This window comes from Corythoichthys intestinalis, chromosome 18 (assembly GCF_030265065.1).
Source record: "Corythoichthys intestinalis isolate RoL2023-P3 chromosome 18, ASM3026506v1, whole genome shotgun sequence".
NCBI lineage: Eukaryota > Metazoa > Chordata > Actinopteri > Syngnathiformes > Syngnathidae > Corythoichthys > Corythoichthys intestinalis.
In genome coordinates this window covers 15,091,224-15,109,080 of record NC_080412.1, presented here as the reverse complement: position 1 = coordinate 15,109,080, position 17,857 = coordinate 15,091,224, and the positions used below count along the sequence as shown (strand labels likewise).

The following is a 17,857-nucleotide window of genomic DNA, read 5'->3' as shown; positions in this document are numbered from 1 at the left end:
TAATCGGATTTAGTCCCTTATCCTGTTGAGTCTGGGTGAGGCAGAGATGCATGTATCTTATATAACGTGCTCCCACCTCCTCTCATCTCTGGCCCCCTCCACTAGTCTCCCCTACATCTTTATGCTGACAATGTGTCAAAACAGCAGCCTGCCTCCTTTGCTTCCCTCGTTGCTGTCAAGAGCAACATCTCTCTAAAGACTCAAAAGTCAGCGTGAGTGGATTAAAAATGCAAAATCTGCAAGACCTATTTGCGTGGCTCCTGGCCTGCCCATAAATATTGACTCAAATCCCAGAGAATGAGGCTTCATTGCCGTGGTGCAATTAGTAAACTCGTTCTAAAGCACTTATGTTGCTTTCATGGGGACTTAGAGATTGTGCTGTTGTAATATGTTGGCGGAATTATTGATGGCGAGTGGGAAATAAACTGCAGTTTTATGTGAGACCACAGCGAATCATCTTTATTTTTCAGAAACAATACCGAATATGAAGTGTCGCACTCATCCTGTTTTTTTTGGGCTCCCAATACCGATTCTACTACCTGGCTGTGTGGTGTCGGCCAATGTTGATACTTTACCAATACAACATATTTTTGAAAAAATATATGTACTAAATGTGACAATTTTTTCTTCTAGTCATAACATTACTGCATGCTCACTAAAATGTAAATAATCATGGCTTAAAAAGCTGCCTACCTGGTATGGGTGAAAATAAATGGATAGGTTCACAAAAATTACAGTCCCTGACAAAAGCCTCGTCGCTTATCCATTTTGTTGAAACAATTGCTAATAACCTCATTTTTAATTATGTATTCAATTGGTTTCAGAAATGGCTCATATGAAAGCTAAGATTCTCCCAAATGATGTTGAATGTACAAAAATATATTTGTTTCACTGAAAAAAGATTTCTCATTTAATGAAGACATAAAGGTCAAATTTTGGCAAGACAAAGTTTTGTCGCCTACAGAAAGTACTGTGTAAATTGAACCAAAAAATGTATTTCAAATACAAAAATATGTTACATAACATATGCGTATTAACTAGTGGTGCTGTGAGATCCAAATGCAATATTTTGTTTGACTTACATGGGCTTCGGCAAGGATTCATACAATTTATTGATGAAGTCATCGGGAACACCAGAGAAAGCAGTCTTGGATGCCTTCCAGAGTTCATCAACATTTTGGGGTTTCGTCTTATGTTGCCTTCCACCCTGCAGATCTCTCGCACACCCCCATACTGGATGTAACCACAGACCATGATTTTGGAATGATGTAACCACCAGATTACATTGTTTTCTGAGTGAATCTCGGATCCCTGCAGGCTTCAGTAGGTCTCCTGCAATATTAGTGGCGACTGTGGTGTAATTCAATGGAAGATTCATCTGAAAAAAAATCCACCTTTTGCCACTTTTCCAGCATCCATCCTTTTGACAGGCTGTGGGCCTTGGCAAATGTCACACGGTTTTTTTAATTGTCTGCACCCTGAGCCATAATTAGTCTGAAATATCAACAAATCTTAGCTGCCTCTTACATTCCTAACCATAAAAAGGGACAAATTCTGCAGCAGGATGGTGCTCCATCGCATACTTCAATCTCTACCTCAAAGTTCATCAAGGCAGAGAAGATCAAGATCATCAAGGACTGGCCAGCCCAGTCACCAGACATGAACATCATTGAGCATGTCTGGGGTTGGATGAAAGAGGAAGCATGGAAGACGAAACCCAAAAATGTTGATGATTTCTGGGAGGTATGCAAGACTGCTTTCTTTTATGTTCCTGATGACTTCATCGATAAATTGTATGAATCCTTGCCGAAGCCCATGTAAGTCATACAAAATATTAAATTTGGATCTCACAGCACCACTACTTAATTCTCTTATGTTATGTAACATATTTTTGTATTTGAAGTACATTTTTTGTTCAATTTTCACACTACTTTCTGTAGGTGACAAAACTTTGGTCTTGCCAAAATTTGACCTTTATGTCTTCATTAAATGATAAATCTGATCTGTTTTCAGTGAAACACATATATTTTTGTACATTCAACATCATTTGGGAGGATCTTAGTTATCATATGAGCCATTTCAGAAACCAATTGAATATTTAAAAGTCAGGTTATTAGCAATTGTTTCTACAAAATGGATAAACGACAAGACTTTTGTCAGGGACTGTAGAAACTTAAATTGCTTTCAAAGACCAAAATATTGTTGTTTTTTAATGCTGGTTTGATTTGGTATCAATCCTGATGCTCGTATAAAGTCCACAGTCAGCGGCATTTTACCATATTAGTACATTAGCTTAGCCTGCGTTCCAATCATTAATGCTAGCAGAGGACACAAGTTTGCTAGCCTCCTTTTTTATCCTTTTTACCGACTTCTAACAAAGCTAACATCTTTATGGACTTCATATACTCCGCTGGTATAACCGTTTAAAATGTACATTTAAGGATAGGCCCATACATCGAAAATATGACTGCTAATTCAGCACATTCAACAAAATTTACCAGAATAAAAACTCTCCCAGGCTAAAAAACAAGAAAAGAAGCCACATATTTTTCTCGTCCTTCTTTGGTGGCATCCGTAATCGGTGGCCATCTTGAGAAGGGGGACAAGCGCTGCTTCTTTTAAAGGGAACCACGGACTTCAAAACCGATAGGCTCTAATGAGCCACAATTGTTCTCTTTTAATGAAATATGTTATTAGAAACACATAAAATATTGCCATTGATTTAAAAATCTATAATATTTAGTACATGTTTTGACCTACGGAGTGCGCCATGTTTTATGCGCGCAACGGAGGCTTGGGGTGATGATGTATATCAGGGGTCCCCAAACTACAGCCCGCGAGCCCGATCCGGCCCGCCTCCACATTTGGTCCACATTTGGTCCTCCACATTTGAAAAACAATATTTCTTTACATTTAGGCACTCCTGCAGTCGTCACACTTTTTCTGTTACAAACTGACCCCGGCCCCTCATCAGAGAAGGGAAAAGTTATGTGGACCTCACAGGAAAAAGTTTGGGGACCCCTGACGTAGATTGTCACTTTCACTAGATGAACACTACCGGGTTACTCCAATTCCTTCTATTTGGCGAGACATCTAACACATTCGCACATCGGTTAGAAGCGGCGAGTACTTACTATTTGTGTTTTTATTGAGTTTTTTATTACCTTTTCATTGCCCCAAAATACTTTTAGCATGTGTTTCCTTCTTATACTTTTAAGCATTGTGTTTTCTTGTGGTAGCTTTAAAACAGATTGTTGATCTGTTGACCACATTACTCACGTAGCATATTTAAACCACCCTTATTTCATATTACTATGAAGTATTTTCTAAAGGCATCTTTAGTATGTTATGTCTGTATGCTTCTAAACAAAACAAGCTGAAAGAGCACGGTTGTACTTTGGGTGTCAAATTCGCCTCTTGTAAGACTTTTCGCCGGTGAAGCACATTTTGTCAGAACACCATTTTTTTCCCTACTCTCATCTCGTCTCATCCCGTCCTTCCTGTTCATTTTGCTTTTGCTGGAAATTTTGTGAAATATTGACATTGCTGTCATTCTCATTTATGTTCATCTCGGGTTCAAATTGAAAGGGTTGAACAGATGACATGTTTATGTCGCTAGAGTCATACTTTTAAAGCCCGGCAGCGAAACCATGTGATGTCGCCGCCCTGCGACGTCAACAACAATTGCGACCTACTAGTTAAACTAATTTTACAAATTGTATAGAAACAAAAACATTAAGAGGGATTTCAATATGAAATTATTTTAACTCATAATAACGTTTATCTTTTAACACTGCAAGTCCCGGGTTTTTTTGGCTATAAAGAAAGACCAGGAAGGCGTCAAATGACCCCGATACCAAATTGACTACTTGGCTTTGTCAAACAACAGCCCACTCAAACAAGCAATCAAGCATACAACCCCCCTACAGACTCCTGTGGTGTCGCTGCCTAGGTGTGAAGGGGGCGTTTCACTCTGGATATCTGCAGTTAGCATCTTGAATATTTGCAAATCCAGGGCTCCCTTTGCTTTGTCAAGCACAGAGGAACACGGAGATGGCCAGTCGCCGTGTTCTACAATATGATTGACATGGCAGCACTGAATGCATGTGTGTTGTATCAGGCATGGACCGGAAGGCAAGAGAGATGGGTGGACTTCTTGGTGGGTCTTGCAAAGGAATTGGCTCACTCTCATGTGGGCACAGAGAGCGCGCAGAAGGAAAAATTGCTTAGGCAACAACCTCCAACACCTAGCCCCGGGAAAAGGGCGAAGTGTCATATGTCGCCACATAAAAAATGTTTTGTTTTTTATTACACCGTCCCTTGTACTGAGGCAAACTGCAGCTTTTGGAAGATGTAAAAAGGTTGTCCGCCCGATTGCCTGCCTGAGCGGTCCACTGTCCGACAAAGCCAAGGCACCCCTGCTTTGCAAACAGTCAATATGCTAATTGGAGCAATCAAACCCTGTGTTTTTGCGAGTGTGAATGGGAATGACTAAAAAGGACCTCAATGCTCACAAAAGATATGCTGATTAGGGTCAGATGACCCTTCTCTCAATAAAAAGGGATTTGTATCAACTGACCCATCCTTGGTAGTTCTAGTTTAAGAAGTTTATATCCGAGGATCCCTTTACGGCGGTGTTTTTAACTGCCAGCCATCTTGGAAAGGCAGGTCAGTGTTTGTGCAACATCTGCCCGTTATTTCTTAGTACTAGCCGATACCAATGCCTGTATTTTAATGCTGTATCGGAACCGCTTCCGACACTAGCATCTGTGCAACACTACTAACATGTCATTGCCCTTTCATTTGTCTTTTTACAGTGTTCATCTGCAGCTTCATGGTGGCAGCTCCCATTTTCGGTTACTTGGGCGACCGCTTCAACAGGAAGACCATCCTTAGCTGCGGCATTTTCTTATGGTCCACCGTTACGCTCTTGAGCTCCTTCATCAGCGACGAGGTACGTCAGAGCGAGACGGCCGAACAACGGCAGCTCATGTTAGGCCGAAAGCAGACGAGCTCATTATTGTAGATACGCTTCTGCTGAAACAAGGCAAATGAAATGACACGGCTGTTAGCTGCGTTTGCGTTTTTTAAAAAATTTTTTATGTCTTTACCCTCCATCCAATTAACGTGAGGTCTCGGTTACAAGCCTGTAGAAGATAGGACTGCAGTTTGGCTACCCCTTGACAGTTTTGTTTTGTTATCTCTAAGAGGCTCGACGTGCTTTCAACAATAACATAACTCTCAGGGGTAATTACACAGTGAGATTAACTTCAACAGAAAAAGGGTTTTCATGCCCACAACAAAGTGTAGTCTTCGACAAGAGCACTCACACAAAGGGTACACCTTCACCAAGGTTTAAATATTTGTCCCATGTTAAATCAATTTAGGATTGTAACCCTTTGAATGGTTGCCATTTTAGTTCTGATATGAAACTAATGCAATATCCCCCCCGTCAAAATAACTAACAAGGGCTAAAAAACTGTATTAAACTTGAATATCACCATGGAAACAGATTCCCCTGTAAGTGTGACCACACTTATAAGCCTTTCAATTCGACTATTAACAGTTCATCATGTCTGTAAAGAAAGTCTACTCTGCCAATAAATAAAGATAAACATTATGGAATACAAACATTGTCATGATTTCCTATATTTGCAATTGACGATAATATACAGAGAAGAAAATAAGTATTTGAACACCCTTCTATTTTGCAAGTTCTCCCACTTAGAAATCATGGAGTGGTCTGAAATTTTCATAGTAGCTGCATATCCACTATGAGAGAGATAATCTAAAAAGTAAAATGCAAAAAATCACAATGTATGATTTTTTAATGATTTATTTGTTTAATACAGCTGCAAATAAGTGTTTGAACACCTGAGAAAAGGAATGTTAATATTTGGTACAGTAGCCTTTGTTTGCAATTGCCAAGGTCAAGCTTTTCCTGTAGATTTTTACCAGTTTTGCACAGACTGCAGTATCTTGGCCCACACATCAGTTAGGTTTCTTGGCTGTTCCTGAGAAACACGGAGTTTGAGCTCCCTCCAAAGGTTTTCAATTGGGTTTAGGTCTGGAGACTGGCTAGGCCAGGCAAGAACCTTGTTATGCTTCGTACAGAGCCACTTCTTGATTTTCCTGGCTTTGTGTTTCGGGTCATTGTCATGTTGGAAGACCCAGGCACAACCTATCTTCAATGCTCTGGCTGAAGGAAGGAGGCTGTTCCCCAAAATCTCACAATACAGAACCCCAGTCACCCTCTCTTTAATACAGTGCACTCGTCCTGTCGCATGTGCAGAAAAACACCCCCAAAGCCAGATGCTACCATCCACAATCCTTCATAGTAGGGATGGTGTTCTTGTGATAGTACTCATCATTCTTCTTCCACAAAAAATGGTCCACAAAACTTGCTCCCATGACTCCTCTGCCTCATACAAATGGTCATAGGCAAACTTAAGTCAAGCCTTGACATGTGCTGGTTTAAGCAGGGGAACCTTCCTTGCCATGCATGATTTCAAAACATGACATCTTAGTCTATTACCAACAGTAACCTTGGAAACGGTGGTCCCAGCTCTTTTCAGGTCATTGAACAAGTCCTGTCGTGTAGTTCTGAGCTGATTCCTCACCTTTTTTCGGATCATTGAGACCACACAAGGTCATATCATACATGGGGCTCGACTCCAATTGAGATTGACTGTCATGTTTAGCTTCTTCCATTTTGTAATGATTGCTCCAACAGTGGACATTTTTTTCAACAAGCTGCTTGGCAATTTCTCCGTAGCCCTTTCCAGCCTTGTAGAGGTGAACAATTTTGTCTCTGGTATCTTTAGACTGTTCTTTTGTCTTGACCATGTTACAAGTTTGAGTCTTACTGATTGTATGGGGTGGACAGGTGTCTTTATGCTGCCATCGACCTCAAACAAGTGCACCTGATTAAGGACAATACATGGAGTGGAGGCAGCCTTTTAATAGGTGGACTAGCAGGTCTTTCAGGGTCAGAATTGTAGCTGATAGACAGGTGTTCAACTACTTATTTGCAGCTGTATCACACAAATAAATTGTTAAAAAAAATCATGCACTGTGATTTCTGGATTTTTCTTTTTAGATTATTTCTCTCACAGTGGACATGCACCTACGATGAAAATTTCAGACTTCTTCATCATTTTTAAGTGGGAGAACTTGCAAAATAGCAGGGTGTTAAAATACTTATTTTCTTCACTGTATGTCTTAAACAGGGGCCTTCAAACTGCGGCTCCAGAGCCACATTTCATCCGTTTGCTGTGAATTTAAATTGGTTTATCACTAGATAGACATGGCACCCAATGAGTTAATCTTTCAAATGTAGACTTCTGAACATTTGGTGTTCTTTCTGTTTCTCCAGTACTACTGGCTGTTTGTGCTCTCGCGTGGACTGGTGGGCATCGGAGAGTCCAGCTACTCCTCCATCTCCCCCACCATCATAGGAGACTTGTTCACTAATGACAAGCGCACCATGATGCTCTCTTTCTTTTACCTGGCCATTCCCTTGGGAAGGTAAGCTTCCGAAAATGTTAGCATCGTGCTCTTGTGGCGATGGTATTTTGTATGATCAATTCAGACAAAAGTAAAAGGAGCAGACTTGTTCATGAAGTAGTGCTTTACTGGTTACAGGCAGCTGCACTAACATCTCCCACACAAAAATGCCAAACTTTAAATATGTCGTGCGAGGGTGTGCACTTTGGAAGCATTTAGAGATCAAATCTGCAACCATTTCACTTTATTCAATAAGAAAAAGGACCACAGGGAGAAAGTAAACAAAGCAGAGTGATAAAAGATGAATGGACCAGTGGATGGAGCACGGAAAAACTCCCTTGAGGTTTAACATTATGCACAGTACAGTGCATACCAGCTTGACGAGCTCATGCATGAAGATTCCTGCAGTGGTATCAAGAATATGCTAATAGGAGGAGAACTGTGCGCTTTACTATTTCATTGAAATGACATAAATATAACATGGCACCAAAACAATCCTTATGCAATCCACTAATGGCAAAACAGTCCGACGATTTATTTATCCACATTTGAATACAATACGCGATATGCAGTATACAAGTATCAAATCACACAGTTGGAAGTGATAAGGGTCAACACAAAGATGCTACTGAAAAGCTTTTGATAGGTTGCCCATATTTCCATTTATTTCACATATTGGCCAGACAATGTTGTTTTTGGCAGCCCTTTTAATTTTTGTCTTTATCTTTTGGACAATAGTACTTATTAGTTTTAGTGATGTTGTAGTCATCTAGAATTGTCTTTGTCTTCGTCAAACTTTTATTGATGAAAACTTGACTACGGTAATCTCGTCTAGTTTTAGTCGACGTTGACTAAAAATGTTTTCGTCTGTAAAATTTTAAAAAGTTAACACAATAATAAATAAATAAAGGTTTCTGACTATTTCATATGAGCTCATATTGTAGCGTCTGTCTACAGGGACAACGCCAACTTGGTGATAATACACACTCAGCAAGAAAACAGTACGCGATACATGCCTAATGCTAACATGAACTCGAATGCTATGCCAATGCTATGAGTTACATTTAGTGTGTGATGATCACTCAGTACAGACCTTTAAAGGTTAAAGCAATATTAAATATTCTTTCTGGCCAAGACAACAAATCTTACCGTGTGTGCAAGCCTGCTTGGAGACTGGCATAGACACACTGGTGAGTCAGGAAGGGGGGTGCGGGTGCAGCATGTCACATGTGACAGAACCAGACACTGCTACGATGTAGGCTAACTACACATAAATATAACGCATTGTGAACATGTGACGGAAACTATTGCGCAACTTTGTCTCGTCTCGTCAGACGAAAACTGCCATTCGTCTCGTTATGTTTTAGTCTCCCAAAACTCATTTTTAGCTCGTTATCATCTCGTCAGCGTCATGAAAAAAGTGCTAGTTGTCGAAATATTTTCATTGTCGTCATCGTTGACAAAAACAACACTCTGGCCAGATATTTTTTATAATTAGAACAAGTAGACACAATAGATTTTATACTGTGGTATGAAAAAGTGTCAGAACCTTTTGGAATTTCTCACATTTCTGCATAAAATCCCCATCAATTGCTATCTGAGCTTTGTCAAAATCACACAGATGTAAAAACAGTGTCTGCTTTAACTAAAACCACCCAAACATTTATGTTTTCATATTTAATGAGGATAGCATGCAAACAATGATAGAAGGGGGGAAATAAGTAAGTGAACCCTCTGCCTAAGGAGACTTAAAGAGCAATTGAAACCAATTTTACCAAACAATTGAAGTCAGGTGTATGCCCAATCACTGATGAGTGGTTTAAAGCTGCCCTGCCCACTATGAAACACACACCTGGTAAGAACTGTCTTGATGAGAAGCATTGTCTGATGTGCACATGGCATGGTCGAAAGAGCTGTCTGAAGACCTGGGATTAAGGATTGTTGATTTGTATAAAGCTAAAAAAGGATACAAAACCATATCTAAAAGTCTGGATGTTCATCAATCGACAGTCAGAGAAGTTGTCTACAAATGGAGAGAGTTTGGCACTGTTGCTTCTCTCCCAAGGAGTGGCCGTCCACCAAAGATGACGCTAAGAGTTCAGCGCGGAATACTCAGAGATGTAAAAAAAGAACCCTAAAGTGTCAGCTAAAGACTTACAGAAAACACTGGCACAGTCCAATATCTCTGTGCACACATCAACTATATGCAAAAAAGGCACGTGGATACTCCACAGACATTTTGGCAAAAAATTTTGTGGACTGATAAAACCAGAGTTGAATTGTTTGGGAGTAACACACAACGTCATGTGTGGAGGAAAAATGGAACAGCGTACCAACATCAACACCTCATCCTCACGGTGAAGCATAGTGGAGGGCTGTTTTGCTGCCTCAGGGCCTGGACAACTTGCAATCATTAATGGAAGAATGAATTCAAAAGTTTATCAGGATGTTTTGAAGGAAAGCCTGAGAACATCTGTCAGACAGTTGAAGCTAAAGAGAGATCCAAAACAAAGAAGTAAATCAACTTCAGAAAGGTTTCAGAAGAACAAAATACACCTTCTTGAGTGGCAAAGTCAAAGTCCAGACTTCAAACCCATTAAAATGCTGTGGCATGACCTAAAGACAGTGATTCATGCCAGACATCCAAGGAATCTGACTGAACTACAGCAGTTTTGTAGAGAAGAGTGGGCCAAGATTAGTCCTGATCGATGTGCCAAACTGATCTGCAGCTACAGGAAGCGTCTGGTTGAAGATATTGCTACCAAAGGGGGGCACGAAATATTAAATATTATTATTTATTTATATTATAAATATTATAATATATATATAATATTATAAATATTATTATAATTATATTATAATTTATATTATATTATTTATTAAATATTATTTAATATATAGTTCACTTACTTATTTTTCCCCCTTCTGTCATTGTTTGCAAAATATCCTCATTAAAATATAAAAACCTATAAATGCTTGTTTTTTTTTGTTTTTTTTTTAGTTAAACCAGACAGTGTTTTTTCAGCTGTGTGATTTTGACGAAGATCAGATCACATTTGATGGTGATTTTATGTACAAATATGAGAAATTCCAAAAGGTTCAGATACTTTTTCATACCACTATATCAATGTATTTTTTTTAAAATGACTCATTTTTGAAGTGGTATTTTTTCCACGCAGTTTATTTCACTAAGCCTCAGAAGGTTATAGAGGTGGAAAATAATTTTAGTGGGATTGTTAAATTAAGACCATGTTAAGCCGTACATGAATGTTAAAAAAAAAAAAATGCTTTATGTAGTATGAGCAATGAATTAACTGTACATGAAGAGTCTCACAGTCCAGGAGAGCTTCTTGACATGATTGCTAATGATGTTTTTGGTTAGGACAACTAAGGGAGGAAAGGAACAACCAAGGTGATTTCTAAACAGTGAGTGAGGAGTTGCCAAAATCTTTGAGTCTTGGTAAACTGCCCGGCAACACACACAATAGAAGGTGAAAGTGCAGTCAAACATCCTATTCAGTCTCTCTTGAGATTGTTGTGACTGTTTCAAGGAAATTACCTCAAGAGTTTCAACCCGTTCACAGGCAGTTGATTTTTTTGTTTTTTCATTTTTCAGACCAAGTGGACAAATTTATGGTTTATTGACAGGGTTGTACATTCCAAACATGCTCTGTACGCTCTCTGATAAGATTTGTCATTTGCTGCCAACAAATTTGGAGGTTATTTCTCCCATTAAAGGATGATTCTTATTCATCACGACAGGGATGTCACAGCTACCTCGTGGAACAAATAAGTTTATCAACATCAAGTGCACAAACAGACCGCTTTTTGACTCTTTGGCTGCCTTTGACGGTGCTCGATGTCCAAGCCATTTTGACTGGAAGAGGCAAATAAACGAATGCTCACAGTCAAAATGGATTAGACGTCCTCCACCATTAATAGGTAACTACCACAACACATACTCAGTGAGTAAGATACGGTTTTATTTAATTTATTTAAAAGTAGACATGTGCCGGTTTCAAGCTATACCGAGGTATGAAAACGTCAAGGCTTCAAAACCGCCCCAAAAAAAATTCCATCATTCCGTCCCTAAGGGATTAGCTATTTTTTTATGTTGTTTTATATTTTTTGGGTTGTTGCTCAGTGTCAGTGAGTCAGTTGTGCTACTCGATGGCTGGAGGCGGTAAAACTCGGGAACTTTTTCCCCAATCGAAGAAAACGAAATCGCTTTATGGGAATACTTCGGCTACAGAAAAATTACAGACAGCCTATAGACTGCATTTCTTTTAATTTTATACAGAATATTTCTGTTATTTTATTTTAACTTAGTATTATACTTATGTTCCAATTTGCTAATATGTTTTAAAAAATCCTGTTCAATGAAAAAAAAAGCTTTTTTTTCTTTTTCTCAACCTAGATATCTCAAAGTAACACATTTTAGAGCTGTAATAGCAATACCGTGATACCGCGAAACTGTGATATTGTGGCTTAAGGTCATTATGATGTTAGAATCTCATACCGGCACATGCCTATTTAAGAGGTACATTGCATATTAATGAACATGTACATGTAAATGTGCCAGACGGGGCCGTTCCTGACCAATTTGGTGCCCTAGGCAACATATTTATTTGCAGCCCCCCCCATTTTCACCACATATATTTAAACACTCACACTGAAAAAGCAGATCATCTCTTTGTAATTTATTATTTAAAAAAAAGACCACGAACAAGTGCAGAAATTAAAAGAAAAATGCTGTAATAACTCTTCAAAAGCACTAATGAAAACACTTCAAAAACAAATGTATTCAATAAATTACTATTGTTATTACAATATGATTAACACCCACCCACACAAACCTATATAAATTAAAGACACACAGAACACTTTAAAATGCAACTTTTTTTTTCACCTTGACTTATAACCTTACTCACCTTGTCTTCACTGATGCAAAACCATCTATTGCACTTTCATATGACAGTTGTTTTGGATGGTGCACTTCTTTCCTGGACTTGGTGGGCTTGGACTTGGTGCTAATGTGGATAAGTTTGCTGTAAAAGATGGCCCAGGATGTACAGAGGTAGAAAGAAAATATTTCAGAAGAGCATCTACAAAGAGAAGAAAGTGGAATGTTACCTTATATTAATCAAATAGCTGTTGATTGTGAAACCAGCATGACATAACCATAATAGCGCCCAAATTGTTGCAGCCTACTGTACCTGTCTATTGGATCCGGCCACTATCTTTGATGGGCGTAGTTAAAAGAAAATAAATTCTTGAAGCACGGCAACTACACAGGACTATCCAATGATAATGAATTGAATAATATATGATAGCAAAAAATAATAATAATAAATTGAATGTTTTTACATGAATGTGATAGCCATTTTAATGAATTAATGACACATTTAATAGCAAATGTTTGCATTTAAAACCATGGCACTTTTAGTCCCCCATACCATAAAACTTTGAAATTATTAATTCCATATTTAATGGTGTATTTACAGTATTTAATTAACCTTGGCACTTTTAGGCAAGGCAAATTTATTTGAAAAGCACAATTTAACACAAGGTAAAAGTGGTTCACATCACATGAAAATAAGCAAGACAATTTTAGTCTCCCATACACTTTGTCCAAATTTCTCTAAAATTTGGGGTGGGGGGTGGGGGTTAATTTAACTGAAACTAATCCACAGCTAGCTGAATACTGAAAATATTTCTAAAACAACAGCCTGGCTAATGATACAGTATAATTTTGCTTTAGCACTAAGTCATATAAGCTCTATGTAAATAACTGCTAGCTTGCAGTTGCGCTAAGTCTACGTGCTTATGCTGTTGAAAAAAATCATCACAACAAACCTCTGTTTTTCTTCACGTCTTTGCTGTTTAATTTCTTTTTCTTCTGACCCGAAGGGCTTTTGTCTTTTCATGAAGTTGACTTGTCACCGTAATGTCGCTCAATTGCGGAAGCTAAAAATAGCACCTTCAGGTAGCTCGCTCGTCTGCTGGGTGGTGATGGAGACTAGGGTCTGTGGTGAAATTATCGCATCACAGGAAAAAGTGAAACGGGCAGAAGGCACACTAGAAAAATGATTTCATTATTATTTAAATACTTATTATTAACGGTTTTGTTGTTCTTTTGTTTCATTGTTTTGTATAATTTTTTTTAATACTGCTTTCATTAAATATTATTTGAATATTTTTCTTGACGCCTTTTTGGACGCTGGTGCGCCCTTAGGCGGTTGCTTAAATTGCCTTATGGGCGGCACGGGTCTGGTGCCAGACATTACTACTTCAGGTTCAGGACAATAATGCACTTAGTTAAAAAAAAAAAAAAAAAAAGTCTTTGGTACCTTTTAATGTGTTGTGTATATGAAATGATACAAGGTCATCATACATTTATATGGGTTGGCAGACACACGGTCATGTGATAATGTACATAGACCTGGTCTGGCAGTGAATGAGGTAATCAGACTGCAAACAGGATACGTTTAGTGCTAAATTGAAAGGATGGAAAACAAGCACAGCAAGCAAACTCAGGATTATGACTCACATATTATGTATAGAAATAACATCCATGTGTCAATGGTGTGTCGCTGACGGGCAGTTGTGCTGTTTTCTTGCAGCGGATTGGGTTACATCCTGGGCACCGGCGCCAAGTTAGCTGCAGGAGACTGGCACTGGGCACTGAGGGTAAGGGCATCAACGGCTACATTACACACACAAACCCCTACACCCACACGAGGACAGATTTAGAGCCCCTCCCGCAGGGCCGCGGTCAAGTCCGTCACGGATCCGGGTTCAGAGGGGTCATAAGCGTAGGGGGACGGACGCATGCAGGGCTGGCGGGTGCGAGGAAGTGACAGAGCAAATAGAGCTCCAGGCTAAACAAGTCACATACACATTGACATCGGATTCCGGCGTCTTTCAGAAAACTTTGCAGAGATGACTAAGTGAAAGCAACATTGGCTGCATAATGTTATTTAACTCATTGGCTGCCATTGACTGTAGACGTTCAATTCATTCTGACTGGGAGGGTAGGATAATAATTATATAATTATAGGATTGAACACATAGTAGGTTGCTGTTGACATGTCCATGATTCTAATGCATGCATTTCAAACTAGTGGTTTGGGGGCCAGATCTGGGCGTCTGCATGATTTTTGTACGGCCCGCCAAAGTAAATCATTTGCATCAAGTCTATGTTTTTCGCTGAAATAAAATTAATGTAGAATTTCCATAATTCAAGAAATTATGTATTTACCTCACCCACATACCCACTTTTTTAAAGCGATTGAATAAAAATGATTTAAAAATTACAAAATAATGAAAATATTTACTGTTTTTCTTTGGTTTTAAATCAAGTTCAAACATATATACGTATATCTTTTTTTCTCATTTTTTGTTGTACAACATAAATGATTAAAGACAAATTGAAATGAATACATTCACGTTTTACTTTTTTAAAATAAATTAAACCTTTCAGACCTAAATATGCTGCTGAAGGACATGAGGCGTACCCCTCTCTAAACCAATAAATACACTGAAATTAGTTGCTATTGCCACTTCTGGGAGCTGATTGGATGAAACTTTACCCATCGAAATCAAATCATGATGTTTGGCACGCTCACCTCGGCTTTGAAAATGGCTGGACAAACACAACTTCAAAAAGGATAACTTTTAATTCTCCTTTCTCATTAAAAACACATTAACATTAACATTAAAAATAACTAATAAAAGCATAAAATACCCCCGACCGAAAAATTTGCATTTTGTTCTGGTGTTTGAGTAAAAATCAGCGCAGATAATATGCGAGTCTGAAGGGGTTAAAAAATAAACAAATACATATATAAATGAAGAGAATATTTACTAAAAATGTCATAGAGAGGCTAATAGGAGGACTCAAAAAAAAAAGTCTACAAATATTTTATTGATTATCAAAATAGATGATGACTCATTTGTTAATCGATTAGTCAAGTAATTGATGCAGCGCTAGTTTACTTGTTATTGATTTTCATTCACACCTCACATTTAAATGGATTTAACATCAAGAACAGCCAGGGCTCTTAAAATAAAAATCTGACTTGAGAATATTCACTTCTTTTTTTGTTTTCATACGTTTTTTTTTTTTTTTTTATCATTTCATTGAATAAGGGGCAGTGGGAATTTAGTATTCTTTGATTTCCCAGATTTACTTTCACGGGCCACACAAAGCAGGCCGGATTTGGCTTCGGGCCTGCTAGGTTGACACCCCTGTTCAAGGTCATCTTTTAAAAGCAGAAACAATGTAAGGCCGCGACTCCTCTCATGAAGAGACTTACATTTTAAAAGGAGAAAATAAACATTTCTCCAGCAGGTCACAGAGGATTCCTATGCATTCCGGGACATGACAGGTAGTTGGTTCGTTTCGGGGGAAACGGGAAGTAAATTCCTGCAGGTCTTAGTGGAACATTAAAAGCCAAACAATGAGCAGGGCAGTTTGTTCCACCTTGGCCACGGTGACATTCTGGCACAACAATTCAAACGCCAATTAGTCAGTTGTGTGGCATGTGAGAGGAAAACAAATACGAAGGCATGAAATTTGTTTTCACCAGCGGCATCCTGCTTTCCTTAAAAACGACTCGACAGAGCTTCCGCTTGTTTTGGGCCTCCACGTTCCCGCTACCTTATTTGGCCACAGAAGGTGGTCAACAAAAAGGAGCTCTATAGAAATTTAATGTCATGTTGTTTTTTTTAACTCATTGACTGCCATGAATGCCAATAGAAGTCAAATTCTGGCATTGAATGATCGTTTTATACACAGTGGTGCCTCCAGAAATGTTCATAGGGATGGCCAGACAGGGCCCCTTAAAATCTTGGGGTGGCACACCAAAACTAAAAGCCATAATTTCAGGTTTTTATTATGTTGTTGCAGTAAAAGGCCCGAAGGAAACTATCAGAAAGACCTAAGGACACGCCTACTGATATACTTTGGTGTATTGTGCTATATTTAATGTTCATAATGATTTAATGTGCATAGCCCATAAGAGTCCAGTCAACATTTTGAGTTCCACACCTACTACAATCTGACATTGCACTGCAGCGGCGCTGGAAGTCACCCACAGCTTTTTTAGTTTTTCCCATCCAAGAAGAGCCGTTTTGGTCCAAATTTGTCATGATTGCGCATTTTCTCCATACATGCTGGATAGTTTACGTACTACTACTAGGATACTACAAAAGCAGCGTTCTATTACAGTGTTTGTTGGAGTTTTTGTATTGGAAATAAAAGCGCCCGTGTACTATAATGCAATTCCCTGCAGCTAGATGGCAATGACACATGAACACATTCGAAAATTAAAAGGTAAAATAAGCCTCGGTTTAACACCAAGGGGTGCTGCAGTACCCTCAACACGCCAGTTCCCGCGCCAATGTTAGGGTAGGGTGGCCAAAAAATTTAAAGGGGGGGCCATGGCCACCCCTGGCCACCCCCTGGTGGCGCCATTGTTTATACAATAATTAAGTACAGTGGTACCTCGACATACGATCGCTTCGACACACGATCTGTTGGACATTCGACGTAAAATTTGACTCGCCATTTGTTTCTACATCCGACGACATGCTCGAAATATGACAATTTATGACAGCGCTGCGGTTTCTTTGTTTTCCCGCAAGACGGACGCACGACAGATTTTCTTTTGAGAGAAATCAACATGTGTTCCAAGAATGTTAGTGCAGGAGGTGACAAAAGGTATGGTTTACTATTTAAATGATAGAAAAATATGAACGTGGTGTGCACGTCCGTGAACTGGTTCAACAATACGGCTGTAGAATGTCTATGATCGCGACGGTCCTCCTCCGACTTCTGTTCGACAGTCTTTAAAAGTTAAGGTGACAATCATTATGATTGTGATATCGCCAAAAAAAATCGCCAGCTTTGTCAACTTTTTAATCATTTATTTTTTTTAACTTCTGCAACACAGCATGCCTACTGTCCACCGCAGCTGAACATGAAAAGTGAAAGTAAAAAGTCCTCTCTCACTCTGACATGTCAGCCACGCGGTACGTTCAGGTATGCCACATTAGAACCCGATTCGTTACATTATTACAGGAATTATTATTATTATTACTATTGTTGTATCATTATTCGTATTTTTATTCATAATTTGTTTGTTTTGCTCCATGTAATTGCTATTTGCAATAGTATCTGCAGTATTTATTAAGCATTTAGTGTAGGTTTTCGTGCTGTGGAACGAATTACCTTATTGGCCCGAATATAAGACGGTCCTGATTATAAAACGACCCCCTCTTTTTCAAGACTCAGGTTTGAAAAAAGACTTTTTGGAAAACAAATTAATTTTTATACAGAAAATAATTG

The 17,857-nt window shown here is 38.8% G+C and overlaps 1 protein-coding gene across 1 annotated transcript in view; it reads left to right on the top strand.

Annotated features, from left to right (window-relative positions):
• The window catches only part of spns2 (SPNS lysolipid transporter 2, sphingosine-1-phosphate), a 133,947-nt gene that overhangs the window by 79,735 nt on the left and 36,355 nt on the right, over positions 1–17,857 (top strand). The window contains exons 3-5 of the mRNA XM_057820658.1: positions 4,818–4,954; positions 7,376–7,527; positions 14,130–14,196. Of these exons, the coding sequence (XP_057676641.1) occupies positions 4,818–4,954; positions 7,376–7,527; positions 14,130–14,196 (356 nt within the window). The remainder of the gene's footprint in view (positions 1–4,817; positions 4,955–7,375; positions 7,528–14,129; positions 14,197–17,857) is intronic.